General features: G+C 45.1%; 1 protein-coding gene and 1 long non-coding RNA gene across 4 annotated transcripts; one reads left to right on the top strand and one right to left on the bottom strand.

Annotated features, from left to right (window-relative positions):
- Positions 1 to 775: 775 nt before the first annotated feature.
- On the top strand, positions 776 to 11184 carry KIF3B (kinesin family member 3B). Of its 3 annotated transcripts, none has more exons than XM_068912519.1 (9): positions 776 to 849; positions 6014 to 7452; positions 8074 to 8175; positions 8847 to 8969; positions 9080 to 9198; positions 9392 to 9505; positions 10199 to 10304; positions 10502 to 10680; positions 10951 to 11184. In XM_068912519.1, exons 2-9 carry the CDS (start codon positions 6070 to 6072, stop codon positions 11042 to 11044), a joined length of 2220 nt encoding a protein of 739 aa, XP_068768620.1. In that variant the 5' UTR covers positions 776 to 849; positions 6014 to 6069; the 3' UTR covers positions 11045 to 11184. The 3 variants fall into 3 exon arrangements, with proteins under 3 accessions (XP_068768620.1, XP_068768621.1, XP_009667718.1); XM_068912520.1 differs by having other exon boundaries at positions 10502 to 10630; positions 10951 to 11074; XM_009669423.2 differs by lacking the exon at positions 776 to 849 and having other exon boundaries at positions 5927 to 7452.
- Positions 10676 to 15110, bottom strand: LOC138061513 (uncharacterized). The gene is made up of 3 exons (XR_011135320.1): positions 14876 to 15110; positions 14408 to 14531; positions 10676 to 11243 (listed from the first exon to the last, which is right to left on the bottom strand). It is a non-coding gene; the product is annotated as an uncharacterized lncRNA (long non-coding RNA).
- Between the last annotated feature and the right edge of the window lie 19 nt (positions 15111 to 15129).

Here is a 15129-nt window from a genome sequence, read left to right on the forward strand (position 1 = left end):
TTCCTTCCCAACAGGGGCAAACAAATAGATTTCAAACCCACGACGGGTTATCTCCTGCAAGGAAGCTATTAAACGTTCAGCCGTCTAAGGTCACCTCTTCTCTCTTTGCCACATAGGCCTAACAAACAAGGGCACTATAAAGGTGAGCGAACGTGGGGAATCGGCACAAAATGGCGATTTTCCCAAGCAAGATGGAGGTGACCAAAGTCTCCACGAGCTTCATCAGTGTTTTTCTCAGTGTAACGGTCTTGAACGACGCCATCGGGGCTGCCTTGATCACAAAGCGAGATAAGACTTTCCAAACCTTACTGCGAATATTGTGCATTAAGAGAAAACATAAAGAAAGTGTGGTATGTTTTTAACCGTAAAGCACAATGGACCTCGGCTTTGTGTTCAGGAGTCTTGGACTGAAATCCCCCCCCCCCCCCCCACCGCCAAGGTTTGCCTGGAGCAGCCTGCGCTGCGTCTCGTTCGGCGGCGACGGCCCGTCCGGCCCCGTCTGGGAGGGGGGTGCGTTAAGAACCCCCCCTCCGCCGCCCCAACCCCCGGCCCGGTCCGGTCCGGCTTCCCGCTCCGGCCCGGCCCGCTCCATCCGGGCACCGGGGTGCGGGGAATCGGGGGGGGGGGGGGGGCACGTTGCTAGGGAAGCGGCGGCGCCCAGCCCCGCCCGGTCGCTAAGGAAGTGTGCCGGTTGCCAGGGCGGCGGTTGCTAAGGAAGTGATGGCTTGGGGGCGGGCGCGCGCGTTGCCAAGGAAGTGCGCGGGGGGGGCGGCGGGCCGAGCCCGCCCCGCCGTATCCGGTGCGGCGGGAGCGAGGCGGCCGGGCGGGGGCTCCATGGTGACGGCGCAGGTGAGTCCCGGCCCCCTGCGCGGGGCGCCGCCGGCCTCGCTGCGCCCGGGGCCGGGGGGGAGGCGCGGGGCGGCGCGGGCCCTTGCCCACGCGTGTGCCGCGGGGGGGGGGGGGCGGCCCCGTTACGCGGGCCTGTGCGGCGGGGCACACGCGCGTGCCCGCCGGCGAGGGCGCGTGTCCCCGCGTGCACGCGCGTGTGCCGGGGGCGCGTGTGTCGGCCCGGGGGGGGCACGTCTGTCCCCGCGTGCACGCGCGTGTGCCAGCCCCGGGGGGCACGCGTGGCCCCGTGCGCACACGCGTGTGCCGGCCCATGGGATTGTGTTTTTCCCCGTTGGCGCACGCGTGTGCTGGCCCACGGCGGGCGCGGGTGTCCCTGGGGCTGCGCGAGGGCGGCGGCTGCGTGGCCGGTGCGAGGCCCCGGGCGTGCCGAGGGAGGTGCCGGTTCCCTCGTGCTCGCGCCCAGCCGTAAGCCACGCGTGGCCGGCGAAGGGCAGCAGCGTGCGAGGGGCTGGCGGCTGTGCCGGGGGCCCTTCCCGGCTCGGCCGGCCTCGACACCCGCTGCCGTCGCCCCGCGCGCTGCCCTCCACCCGAGCCGCGGGTGCTGCTCCCCGCTTGGGCAGGCGAGGCGGCCGCGGTGCCGACCGAAGAGCTGGCGCTTCGCGCGGTTGCTGCGCGGGGCGTCAGAGCTGTGAGCCGACCGGCGAAGCGCAGCTGAACTTGCACCAGAACTGAAACGACAACCTCGAACGCGCATGGGGTTGGGGTTTATGTAACTCTATGGCCTCTCTGTGGGAGGGTGGCATCCGAGAAGCAGCGATGCTGAAACAAACCAAGATGATTACAGGCAACAAATTAAATAAGGGCTTACAGTGTCAGGGTAGCAGAAGATGCGGTGTGGGCAGAGAGATGGCAAACGTCTGCCTAGCCCAGGCAATTGCACTGGGAGTACCCTGTTCAGTCCTTGGTGATGTGCTAGGGAGAAACTGGAGGGAGTTTGGAAGAGAACAACAACAAAGAAGAGGTGATGGGCTTATGAATAAAGGGAAAAAGACAAAGCAATTAAGCAAAGACATAACAAGCCCACAATATCTGAAGGATTTAAAGAGCAAGAAAGCAATGGAATTGTTTAAGTAGTACCCGGAGATATACACAAAAATAGGAGGTAAGAATTTAGGCGACCTACCAAGAAAATCTTCCTGAGCAGATCTTCAAGCTCAAAGCAGGAAGCGGAGCGGCCTCGGGACTGCAGCCCGTGTGAGGTTGAACGTGAGGCTGAGTAAGTAGCGCTAGAGGCCTCCTGAGAGCCGGGTGCTCCGCAGGCACCGGCCGGCTGAGCTAACCAGCTCTAACGTCTGAAACTTTCTGATGATGAGCTTAAACTAACTTGAAGTCAAATTGTGGCACGGCTTATTTTTCCAGGTATGGTCTCGTGTTGCATGAAAAGAAAAGAAAATGCTTTGATTTCCGCCTGTCTTCCCCTTTTGGTCAACTGGAATACGTTTTAAAGTGTGTTCATCTCATCCTTGAAATCTAGCAGATTAAGATGCTTAGGGAACTGATCCAGATTGCTTTAGACTTAATAATTTCACAAAAGAAAATCCTTGCCTAAAGCGTAAGAACAAATGGTACTGTGACCTGTAGTACGCTTAATTTCCAAGCTATTCTAGGCAGTCCTTTTCCACCTGGTCCATGCAGTTCAATCTTTTTGGCCAATATAAATGCTACAAACTAAATTGTTTCTTACCCAAATATATGATTTATAAAGTAAGTCTGAGAAGAAACAGTTTGTTATACTTTCAGTAAACTGTTTGTGGCAGTAGCTAAATACAGTGGAGATGTTTCATGATAGGTTGCTATGAAAATAGCCCAAATTGGGGTGAAATGAGTTTTTTTGTGACTTTGAAAAGAGACTGGCAAGTGAAATGGGGAAAAATGGCAAAAGGTTATCAAGCTCACATTAATGCGATATACCCAAAGGAACGGGGAATACACGTACATCGTAATTCTTGTTAAATACATACCTCTGCCAGTGCTGGCAGAGAGGACACGTGCTGGATATTTCTCTTTTAACTTCCAGGTGACTGTGAATAATCTTGAAAAAAAGCAGACTACTGGGAGTTTAAGTTAACTGTGTTTGTTTAATTCTAGCCAGCATCTCTTAAAAAAGCTGTACTCCTTATCTAAATAATATTTTGGATATTAACCTTACTATAATAAATAAAGGCTCCTCTTTTCAGAACTCATGCCTAATTTGAGTATTTGCCAATGCGAACGTTCACCGTAATAGTGCAGGCAAGTGAAGCCTCGTTTGTTATGTAAGCTTATCTGAAAAAAACCTGGCCCTTGTGTATTTGGACCAGTACGATTATCTCAGGTAAATATGGAATAAGTATATATTTGTATGTATTTATAATTACTCACGATGAGTAGAGGGAGAGTTGCTTTTTGTACTTCTGCAAGTCTTGTCCCTGTTTCAAATATTTTCTTTCTCCGTTCATATTCTAAAATACGTATTCCTTGTGGGTCAGACAATAAGGTCCTCTTTATCTGGAGCTGCCAGTCAGGAGGGAAATGTATTTCTGTTTCCTATTCAGTGGCAATCCAAGATTCCTACAGTAGACTGAATTCATTATGCGACTGGTAAAGCACTTTCTGTTCTCCAATGTGGTCACCTCAATGCACCTTCCGCACCTTCCTCTTTAACTACCAAATGCTTCCGTGGTTATAACAAGGGAGCGAGTAGTTTTCGCTCGTGACATCGAGGAAGTTCTGAAGATTATCCTGAGGTTTCCAAACACATTATTAAATATGTTTAGTCGTTGCCTCGACGTTAAACTTTTTAGTGAAGACTGATGGTAGAGATTTTGGGGTAGAAATGTGCTGGTTTCTTTCTCAGTCCTCTAGCTGTGCTCCTGAAGTTCTCTGCCACTTCATTTGAGATCTCCTGAGACAACATGCAATTATTGAGTTTAAAAAAAAAAAAAAAAACAGCAGGCAGAATGCATTGGTTTTGCTGCACACTCAGCTGGTAGTGGAACAGCAAGAAAGTCCTGCGGAGGCCAAACTGAATACATTTCAGTGCTACCTGGCATTTCCAGTGTGTATTTGTTTTACGTTTACTTGCAGTTTGTGGAAGTATTCAAAATCCTACCTGAAAAATACATTAAAAAAAAAAAAAGCTTATTAGGAATCTTCTCATTGCGTTTCACAAGCTGTGCAGTTCTAGATCTTTAATGTAAGGCCATCACTGAGTAATAACACAGTCTTTTTGTTCCGATTTAAATGGTAGCTCACTGTGCTAATGACTGGGGAATGCATCAGCATGTTTCTTCATCTTTACAGCATGGATCTGTGAGCTGGATCTTGTGCAACATGAGTTTAGACTAATGCTGAATCCTGTAAACCAGATGGTACTGAATCAGGTGGTGCACCAGAGCAGGACTGTGGAATTTACTTCATTATAGAGCTGGCTTTTATGGAAGATTCTAATCAAAGTATATTGGCAAAAGAAAAATAATAGCATAGATCTGGGTGAAGCAGTTCTCCTTGAAATATCTAAGGCAAATATGATTGTCTTCAATTTCGCCATGAAAACAGATGCATGAGAGTTCTAGCTGAGGAAGATACTAGTGTTAGTTTGCAGAACCCATCCATTAGGACAATCCTATTAGAGAAAGAATAGGGTGGGCTCCAATCACTGAGAGCTTTATGAAATTTTTATAAGAAGTGATATGAAAGGAGCTGAAATGACCTTCTAAAGCGTACTGAGAAGAGCAAATCCTGGCTAACGTCCACATCACACCCTGGTGTCCTCTGGGTGCTTGAGGAATGGACAACACATAATGCAGATTGTTCCACCTTTATAGCTTTCCCTTCCACTCTCTACTGAATGTAAGCTGGGAACGCTGCCCTCTGTTTTAAGTATGCTAAAGGTATTTTTGCAACAGATAGAAATGCATAATCAACATCGACAAGGAAGTTTTGGAAATGGGATAGAAAGATCAGGAGTTCTGTGGCTCCGAGGGATGCAGAGAGCGCAGGGCCTTGAACTGTTCCCATCAGAGGCAGCCAGACTTCGGAGACCGGCGAGAATATGCATCTCACTTCAGTCCCCCTCGTGGGCAAGATTAGAAGTGACTTTGAATTTTGTGGTGTGAAAGAATTGACTTTACAGCACTGAAACGATAATCCTGAGCAGTGGCAACAACACGGACTAAACAGGCGTTCTACAGTAACAGGCATTGCAGCTTAGCTAAACTAGGTGGTGGAAATATTCCTCTTAGTTGCCAACAGAATTCGGCATCCACCTCACTGGGGTAATTTACTCCTCTTACTGCTTTGTTTTACGATATTTGTTAGTGTTAGAATACTGTGCTACGTTTGGTGGCTTTAATGATTTCCTTTGCAGTGAGCTGGATTGCAAGACTGTGTGTATATTTTTGTGTAGCAACTATCTGCTGTCACTTCATTCTTTGACAGGATTCTTTGTGGCTGGATGGTCCTGATGATACATCACATAACATGTGAAGGGGATTGGCAAAATTATTGCAATATAAACGTCTCATAAAAAAGAAAATGTTTCCTCAGTAGACAGGAGGCTTAAGAAGAGGAACTCTGAAAGTGCTATATTTCTGTTTTACAATCTCTCTCCAGTTCTGGTGGGTAGGTGAAACGCTTGATCTAAGTACCTGGCCGATTTCCTTTCAAGAGCCTATGAGCTGCATCCTGAACGATATGGAAAGAGCGACTCTGCTTTGGTTTTTCACCGTGTGAGATTTAAAACAAAAAGCTAATACCAGACCACAAAGGGAGTCCATGACAAAGCACTAATTTTTTTTTAAAAGGTTTAAAAAGCATTACCACTGTTCTAAGGGTCAAGAAAAGGATCTCTCCCAGCTGTAAAGATGTGATTTGATGAGGATTCTTTTCAGCATAGCTTGTATAAACGATACTGATTGATGGACAGGCTTCTGTAAAATGATACTGTGTCAGTTCAGCGCTTTCTAAAGTTTTCGTCTTGTACCTTGTTTTATGCTTCAGAATCCCTCACAAGTTAATGAATGCAAAACGCTGCTCAGAGAGATGAGCTGAATCTTTGGCTTTGTGTAAAATTGTCATCTGCTGAAAACTGCATTCACATACTCCTCCTTTGTTTGTTTTTTAGGTTTCTAGCCCTGGATCATCCATTGGTCAGATCACGCCAGCCACAGACCTGCTGTCATGTCCAAGTTAAAGAGCTCCGAGTCTGTTAGGGTGGTGGTACGATGCCGGCCAATGAACAGCAAAGAGAAGGCTGCTTCATACGAAAAAGTTGTTAATGTGGATGTCAAGTTAGGGCAGGTTTCAGTGAAGAATCCAAGGGGAACGTCTCATGAACTGCCTAAAACTTTCACCTTTGATGCTGTGTATGACTGGAATTCCAAACAGGTGGAACTCTATGATGAGACCTTTCGACCTCTTGTGGACTCTGTTTTGCAAGGGTTTAATGGGACGATCTTTGCATATGGGCAAACTGGGACAGGGAAAACATATACCATGGAAGGAGTGCGTGGTGATCCTGAAAAAAGAGGGGTCATCCCCAACTCATTTGACCACATCTTCACCCACATCTCTAGATCGCAAAATCAACAGTACTTAGTTAGAGCTTCTTATTTGGAGATATACCAAGAAGAAATCAGAGACTTGTTATCAAAGGATCAATCCAAGAGGCTGGAGTTGAAAGAGAGACCAGACACAGGTGTATATGTTAAGGATTTGTCCTCCTTTGTTACAAAGAGTGTCAAAGAGATAGAGCATGTCATGAATGTGGGAAACCAAAACCGCTCTGTTGGCGCCACCAACATGAACGAGCACAGCTCTCGTTCTCATGCCATTTTTGTGATCACTATTGAATGCAGTGAGTTAGGACTTGATGGAGAGAACCACATCCGTGTCGGAAAACTTAACCTGGTAGACCTTGCAGGCAGCGAGCGCCAAGCTAAGACTGGAGCGCAGGGGGAAAGGTTGAAGGAAGCTACTAAAATCAATCTCTCCCTTTCAGCTTTGGGCAATGTTATATCTGCCCTAGTAGATGGCAAAAGCACACACATTCCATACCGGGACTCAAAACTAACTAGGCTTCTCCAAGACTCTTTAGGTGGCAATGCCAAGACTGTGATGGTGGCCAATATAGGCCCTGCCTCTTACAATGTAGAGGAAACTCTTACAACACTGAGATATGCCAACCGTGCCAAAAACATCAAAAACAAGCCAAGAGTGAACGAGGATCCTAAGGATGCCCTGCTACGAGAATTCCAGGAAGAAATTGCTCGACTAAAGGCACAATTGGAAAAACGGTCTATTGGCAAAAGAAAGAGGAGGGAAAGGAGGAGAGATGGTGGGGAAGAGGAGGAGGATACTGAAGAAGGTGAGGATGACGGGGATGACAAAGATGACTATTGGAGGGAACAACAAGAAAAGCTGGAGATTGAAAAGAAAGCTATTGTTGAGGATCACAGCTTGGTAGCAGAAGAAAAGATGAGACTGCTGAAAGAGAAGGAAAAGAAAATGGAGGACCTGAGGCGAGAGAAGGAAGCAACAGAAATGTTGAGTGCTAAAATCAAGGTAGAATTCTTGCTTGTCAGACTTTTTGAAGGGAATTTAGGTTTATGGGGAGAACGGCAGGTTTCCCAGTTTGGAAAGATATTTCAAAAGATTTCAAAACAGTGATGAGTTATGCTTAGGTCAGAAGATTTTAAAATAAACTATTTCTAGATAGGAGTTGAAATTATTTTAATTTGCACCATTAATTCTGTAGTTCAACATTCACAAGTTGCTTCATTGTTCTTATGTGCTGTTCTCGTAGGATGTTAAGTAAGCCATCAGCAGAATAAAATGTGATTATAAATCTTCTTACAAGCCATAGAACAAAAATACTTCATTCTGGAATGAATCATTAAAACTTTTTTTTTTTTTTTTAACATGAGCATGCGTTTTAGTTCTTCAAATTTGCCATACATTGCAGCAGTGTGTAATTTTAAGCAAGTTACTGTTTTGTTCATGCCACAATTTTTGTAGGAATTTAAAAAAATAGTAATTTTTGAAGCAGCTGACTTAAACAGGATGTTAAGTAAGGGAATTGCCCTCATAAAGAAGCTGTATACACAGGAGAGAGTTGTATTCTCCAGAGAGGGTTGATTGGATGGTCACTGAGAGAGAAAAACTTTTTTTTTTTTTTTCTTTCAGGCAATGGAAAGCAAACTTCTAGTGGGAGGGAAAAATATTGTGGATCACACAAATGAACAGCAGAAAATCCTGGAACAGAAACGGCAGGAAATTGCAGAACAGGTACGAGGGAAGAACATTTATTCTAGCTGCAGAACTTTCACGAAACATTATGTTAGGAGGAACTATAAACAAGTTTGCCCAAGATTAATCCTGAAATTAGCTTAATGGCAATCATTAATCGCAAAAGAAAGGGGAAGGGCTTGTGTCCTTCTTGTTGCTATATGAAATATGTAAAAAAGGTTCATAATAGTTTTCTTCCAGCTTTTCACATCAAAGATTTATGTCCTATCTTGACTGGAAATATCTATGAGTGAAGAACTAATTGAAAGACCCCAGAGAGTGACAGTTCAGCAGTAAGCTCAAGGGAGAGATGTTTACTGTGGGATAAAAGTTTGTTTTCTGTTACACATTTTTGTTGATGATTGCTTAATTGAAATGCATAGCGTGAATTGATAAAAAGGAAAAAAAGAATCTAAACACAGCATTTAATTCCTTTAATTGAAGCCCAAGCACTTACTCACACTATCTGATGACAATTCCAATAGGCCCTTCAGCATAATAAAGACCAAGAAGAGCACATGCTTCTGGTATTTATAAGGCAAGAGATGGGAAGAACTAGAAGCTAAAGCAAAAGCCCTGGATCCCAGGGAAGTAAAAATATCTTGAGTTTAGGTTTCATGTGTGTCAGGTGCATAATTGTAGTCTCTACTATAGCATATCACGTTTTTTAGAAACGTCGGGAGCGAGAAATCCAACAACAGATGGAAAGTCGGGATGAGGAAACTCTGGAACTGAAGGAGACCTATAGTTCTCTACAGCAAGAGGTGGACATAAAGACCAAAAAGCTCAAAAAGGTAAAAAGAAAATGATTCCATGTGCAGTGGGTTAGGAAAATATCAAGCTATATGTGAAACTGAGAGGAACATTGAAGAGTTATGACTTTGGCTCGTCTTGTTTCTTCCAGTTATTTTCCAAGCTGCAAGCTGTGAAGGCAGAGATCCATGATCTCCAAGAGGAGCACATCAAGGAGCGTCAGGAACTGGAACAGACCCAGAATGAGCTTACCAGGGAATTAAAGCTAAAGTAAGTCCCATGACTTCCCTGCCTGCCATTAACTCTAACAGAGATGGTTTCTTTGGATGGGGAGTGAAAGGAGGGACTGCGTTCCACATGCTTGTAGAACAAGATTTAAACATGAGAAAACGAATATTAAGTCAGCGGGAGAGGAGCAGTGGGGAAGGTCATCTGTTAATTTTCTTGTATATTCTGCTTACAGGCACCTGATTATTGAAAATTTTATTCCACTGGAAGAAAAGAATAAGATCATGAACAGATCGTTCTTTGATGAAGAGGAGGACCAGTGGAAACTGCATCCCATAACCCGTCTGGAGTGAGTGTACTCCTAAAGTTTTACTTAGGATGGCATTATAGGTCATGTAAAGCCAGCCCTCAGCTTGTCCAGAGTTACCCCAACAGAGGGATCGAATTGGGATTTTAAACAGGCGCTCTCCAAAGTTTTTAATTTTTTACTATATTATCAAATAAAGATTTTATTCTTCTTAGTAGATTGATTAAAATAGGAACGTAGGGTTAGGAAAATTCTTGGAAGATTAACATCTTTCTTCTAGATGATCCCAATAATTATATGTAATTTAGATATAATACTGCATTCACCATTAGAATAGCATAAATCCATATCATATTTCTTTCCTGTTTTAAATAAGAAAGCTCTCAGAAATGATTGTGCAAGAGCTGTGGATAGATCCTGATCCTCTACGCCGGAAATCCCCTAGAGCAAATTTAGAAAATTGGGTGCAACTGAATGCATGTGTGCTCTGTGTAGTACTATGTAGAAATCCTCTGCTTTGTGTGGGGGACAGATAGCACAGGATAACTCTCTTAACCTCCTTGTCTCTGACTGTAGAAGATAATGTGGAGGACTGTCCCTGGAAATGCAGCCTTGTTAGTTTCTGCCCACCTGGGATATATTCCTATGTAGGTTTTGCAGTTGTTTTAGCTCATATGCTCAAAGAGGAGTCTTTGGTTTTGCTGTGTAATAGATTGAGTATCCATGTTTCTCCAGTAACCAGCAGATGATGAAAAGACCAGTGTCTGCTGTAGGATACAAGAGGCCATTGAGCCAGCACGCCAGGACGTCCATGATGATTCGTCCAGAAGCCCGGTACAGGGTAAGCCCGAATGTGGTTACAGCCTTCATTTCCCTGATCAGGGGCATGTGAATCTTTGAGGATTGTTAGTTCTTCTATGGGATGTAAATTTTTAGTGTCTTGCATCTGTTTATTAAGTACTTTAGAACAAACTTATGGAGGGAAAGAATTAACGTGCATGAAAATGTGCAGACTTGATTCTGCTTCTACTTTCTCAGGCAGAGAATATTGTGTTACTGGAGCTTGACATGCCCAGCCGAACAACTAGAGACTACGAGGGTCCAGCCATTGCTCCCAAAGTTCAGGCTGCTCTAGAAGCTGCTCTGCAGGATGAAGATGAGATACAGGTAGATGCCTCAACCTTTGAGAGCACTTCAAATAAAAAATCAAAATCCAGGTGAGTTTAATCTTTAGTAAGCAGACTAGCCAACAGTAGAGGTACAAATCCAGTTGCTGTCTTTTCTGCACTTCTTGTCAGTAAAGTTAGGGCTAAATTGGCTGTAAAGCAGAGATAGAGAGAGGGGAACCTAGGACAGAGGAGAAAGCTGAGGCTGATTAGAGAATAAATCCAGTAAAAATTTGTCAGCTCTTGGGAGATTAATTTTGATGAGTAACAGGTGACATTGTTGGGGTTTTTCTGTTTATTTTTTCATTTTTACTTCTTCAGGCCTAAAACTGGAAGGAAATCAGGGGGATCCTCTTCAGCAGGCACCCATAGTTCTCAGCTTTATCCACAGTCACGAGGGCTGGTTCCAAAGTAAAACCAGCAATTCCTCTCCAGGGCGTGAACAGCCTTTGCCTTCTGAGAGCAGAGTCAAGTAAAAACCTGCAGAGAGAACTCCCAGCCAGACTCCAAGCCCTTTCCCCTGGAGATGGCCTCTTTGCTGTTTAACTGACTTGTGCCAGTCCAGGTGCATTGAGCCACAGGAAGATATGTGCTTGCAATTCAGCATTTGGCCTCTGTGGGAAACAGATTTTTAGTTAGGAAATCAGAAATGCATGAGGTACGTTAAAGTGTATTAGAAGCAATGGGAAGCATGGGGATCACCTCACACAGCATCACCGTCTCTCCTTCTGCACTAGCCCTTTTGCTGCGCTGGGCTTTTTTTTTTTTTTTTTTTTTTTTTTTGCTGTTGGGCAATAAGAAGACAGAGTTGAAAGTCATCTCAACAGAACCACCGCTACAGAACTTCATAGTGAGAACGAAATGAGGTTAAAAAGCAGAAGGTGTATCCAAACTTGAGTAGGTGCTTAGTTTTTTCCTCTTCCTGCTTAAAAGACTGGCATCATCATTTGGGGTTAATACATTGGTCTGAGCAGTCAGGATGGCAGCTGTCATCACGTGCTCACAGCTAGCTGTGCCTCCCTTTCAGAAACCTAGAACAAAGAAGGGTCTCGGAAGCATCTTTGTGCTCTCTGGAAAGGAAGCAATAGAAACTGAAATCCTTTACTTGTTTACAGGCATAAGTTAAGAGCTCCTCTAAACTGACCTCCTACAGACCTTACCCCGTCAATAGGAACCACCTTGTCAACGAATACATCTGCATACCAGTGCCAGCTCCACAGCTATCTTCCTCTCTCTTGCCTCCATCTTTACCCCTGGCATTTGAAACCAGTACCCATGCTGAGTCTTTGAACTGTGGGGTGATGTATGGCCATTTTCTCACATCTCCCACTGTTCATATGAAATGTAGCATTGGCTTGGAGCTTTCTTCCTAGCAGGCTCATAGGGCTGACTCTACTCTTCCCCTTTAGGCTGGGTAAAGAGCATAGCACCATAAAGCGAAGCTATCTTTAAGTGCACTGTTCTTGTGAGTATGGTCCCTCTGCTTGGGGTCTAAGGAGGTTCAGTATTTGGTACCTTCTGTGCCTCGCCTGTTCCACGTTAGAACTTCTCCCTTTCCACCTCCCGGACCACTCGGGGCCTGGTAGGAGTGAAGGCCCTGTGTAACTGAGTCTGAGTAATGGAATCTGGTATTAATTCCAGGGGTTGTACTTTGAAACAAGGGAGGAAGAACTCCTGCTTTCGATGGCCTCCTCCTAAAGCTTCCCTATGAATAAGCAGGCTGCTGTAATGCTGCAGGCTTGTGTGGCAGGGTAGAGGGAAGTGGAACTGCCCTGTTGAAGACAGAGTAAGGTGTTCCTGTCTAGTGTCTCACAGCTCAGTTGTAAGTTTTAGTTCATTGTATATTGAGACTTGGGATGTTACTTTTTCTGGTTGCTGTTGGCTGTCATCCTATGAATGTTTTTACCTGTTTCCTCTCCCTCACTGATGACTTCCTCCAGACTGACATGTGTGAGTGTATGAGGACTTGCCTGGTTTTAGAAATGCTCTGATGTATGGACTCTACCTTGTGTGCTCGTTAAGTATCCACTGAGTGACTTCGTCCAGGCTGGAGAACTCCATTGTATCTGACTCCCATGAGCAGAAAGAACTGAACACTCAGCACAGAGCTCACCTCTGCATCTTGCGGGCATGATGCCTCGGTGAGCCAGCTGCCCAGGTGGGCCCGGGTTAAATTCTGACTCAGCTGCTTTGATTCATGGAGTACTTTTCTGGATCACGAGATTAATATATATTTTTTAGTTTTGGTGGAGGAAAGAGGAGTTTGCCTATAGTTGAAAGAGTAGCCATCGGACAAATTTCTTTCAACCTGGAATGGAAACCTGGCCTAATCTTTCTTTCTATAGTCCACTGTTTGTGTACGAAGAGTCTTTTAATTGGCTCTTGTTGCATAACGTAGTGTCATCTTCTTTCCCTCTAGCACATAATCTTCTGTACTTCAGCGTTTTAAAAGATAATTGTACGGCTTAAGTGCTCAGAAAATGGAAACGAAACAAGGGGCAACATAATACATATACACATATGTGTACCTAGATATGTACACATATGTTTCTATATGAATATGCATGCACAGACACAATGGTGTTTGCACATGTGTGCACTACTTCAGTCACTGCTTTTCCATAGGGAATTTGATATTAAAAGCTGAAAACTCCCCTTGTGGCAGGATTGGTACAGTGGAAATCACAGTGCAAACCTAAACTGTTCTTGTTTTAGTGTTAATAAGCTAGCTGGTTAATATGTCAGAAAGGCTCTGCTTTTAATTTTGTAGAAATTCATTAGCAAGGTGAAAGAAATTCAATAGGATGGAAAAATAATAAAATTGGATGTTTAGTCACTGTATTTAAATCGGAGCTGTGGATAGAGAGGTGGTTAGTGTATTCATGGGCAATCTCAGATTGTTACAGAAGCTTAGATTCTCATGTTGATTGACTTACCCGTGAATAGATACTCAGTGGCAATGATATTAAGATAAAATATATTGTCATAGCCCAACAAAACGCACTGAGTTCTGGCTTGAAGTTTCTAAAAAATGATCCTGCCAAGTTTGCGTCTCTCTGGGTGTTATCTGAACCATCTGGGCTTCCTGCAGGTTAACAGCCAAAGACAGGAAATCCAGCAGACTCCTGGAAGAGGCCCTTGGACAGTGTGTGCAATCATAGTCTCTTCACAGGAATGTTTAATATCCTTCTCATTTTTGCTCTGATCTGTATAATGGGATCTAACTTTTTTTAAAAGTTACATGCAGTAAAAGTAGGTCTTTGGCTCTGGGAGCAAGCACCATGTGAAAACGAAGCGTAAGAATTAAAGCACTTTCTTAAAATTCTTAATATAGGTCTGATGGCTTTTTAAAAAATATATGCATGCTGCTTGAATCTTCAAAAATACACACATCTAGCCTGGCATTTTGGACTACATCGATGCATTATACAGATCAGGCTTCTGTTCAAGAGTATTTTTTGGTTTTTTTTTTTTTTTCTTTTGATGTAGTAAGTCTGCCTCCACTGAAAACAGAGTGTTTGCCAACTTTCAGAGAGACACCTCTAAACTGGATCTATCCTCTCTTCTCATCTATAATGTTTACCATGCACCAGGGCTTAAAAAGAGCAGTGTGACTCTTGTGGGTCTGTTTCTGCTGTGTTAATACACAAATCGGAAGACCATAACCTGCAAAAGCCGTAATTAGACACTGAGATGGAACTGAGTGAGAACACTCGTCCTGTTTGCGCTGCGCTGTACGATGGTGGGTTTAATGCTCTGTGGTCTAGGTGCTTATTACCTTCTTCAGTTCCCTCTTTCCGTTTGAAATGAAGTGCCCGAGGGTCTCCTCCTGGGTGTAGCTGTCTTTATGGGAATTCGCAGCCCCTTGGAGATACACTGATCTTGACCTTCTTTTAGGTGATCTGTAGACAAAGAACCTGTCAATAGTTCTGTCCATAGGTTTTACAGCTTATATTTATTTGTATCATCTCTTTTGTCTAGGAATGTAAAAGTGATCCTAAAAAACAACGTGTAATAAAGATTTATTGCATCTACCAAAACATGCCCTTTTTCCATTCTTAATTTATAAGTAATCGCTGGGTTCCTTCGCTGCATGTTTTACAAAGCGCTATGCGCTTTTCTTCAAAAAATAAAAAACCGAAACTCCGAGCAGGCTCAGTTATGATTAGACTGTAAGCGCGAGCGAAGCGAGGAGCACCGCGGTGAGGCAGGCGGCGCGGAGGCCGCCAACAGCCAGCGCTCTCACCTCTACCGAGGCTGAGCACCGGCGACCCGCACCGGGGGCACCGCAGCCCCCCGGGGGCCTCAGGAAACGGCAGCCAGAGCAGCCACCGGGCACGGCGGGGCTCGGAGCCGCGCAGGCCGCCGGGCTGGGCCCGGCTGGGTTCTGCTGCCCGCTCCCGCTCGGCGCGGGGAGCGCCCGGGCCCGCGGCCTGAGGCGAGCGCGCAGGCAGAGGGCGCGGCCCAGCGTGCCGCGCGGCGGGCGGGCAGCGCCCGCTG

This window comes from Struthio camelus, chromosome 18, assembly GCF_040807025.1.
Source record: "Struthio camelus isolate bStrCam1 chromosome 18, bStrCam1.hap1, whole genome shotgun sequence".
Classification (NCBI taxonomy): domain Eukaryota; kingdom Metazoa; phylum Chordata; class Aves; order Struthioniformes; family Struthionidae; genus Struthio; species Struthio camelus.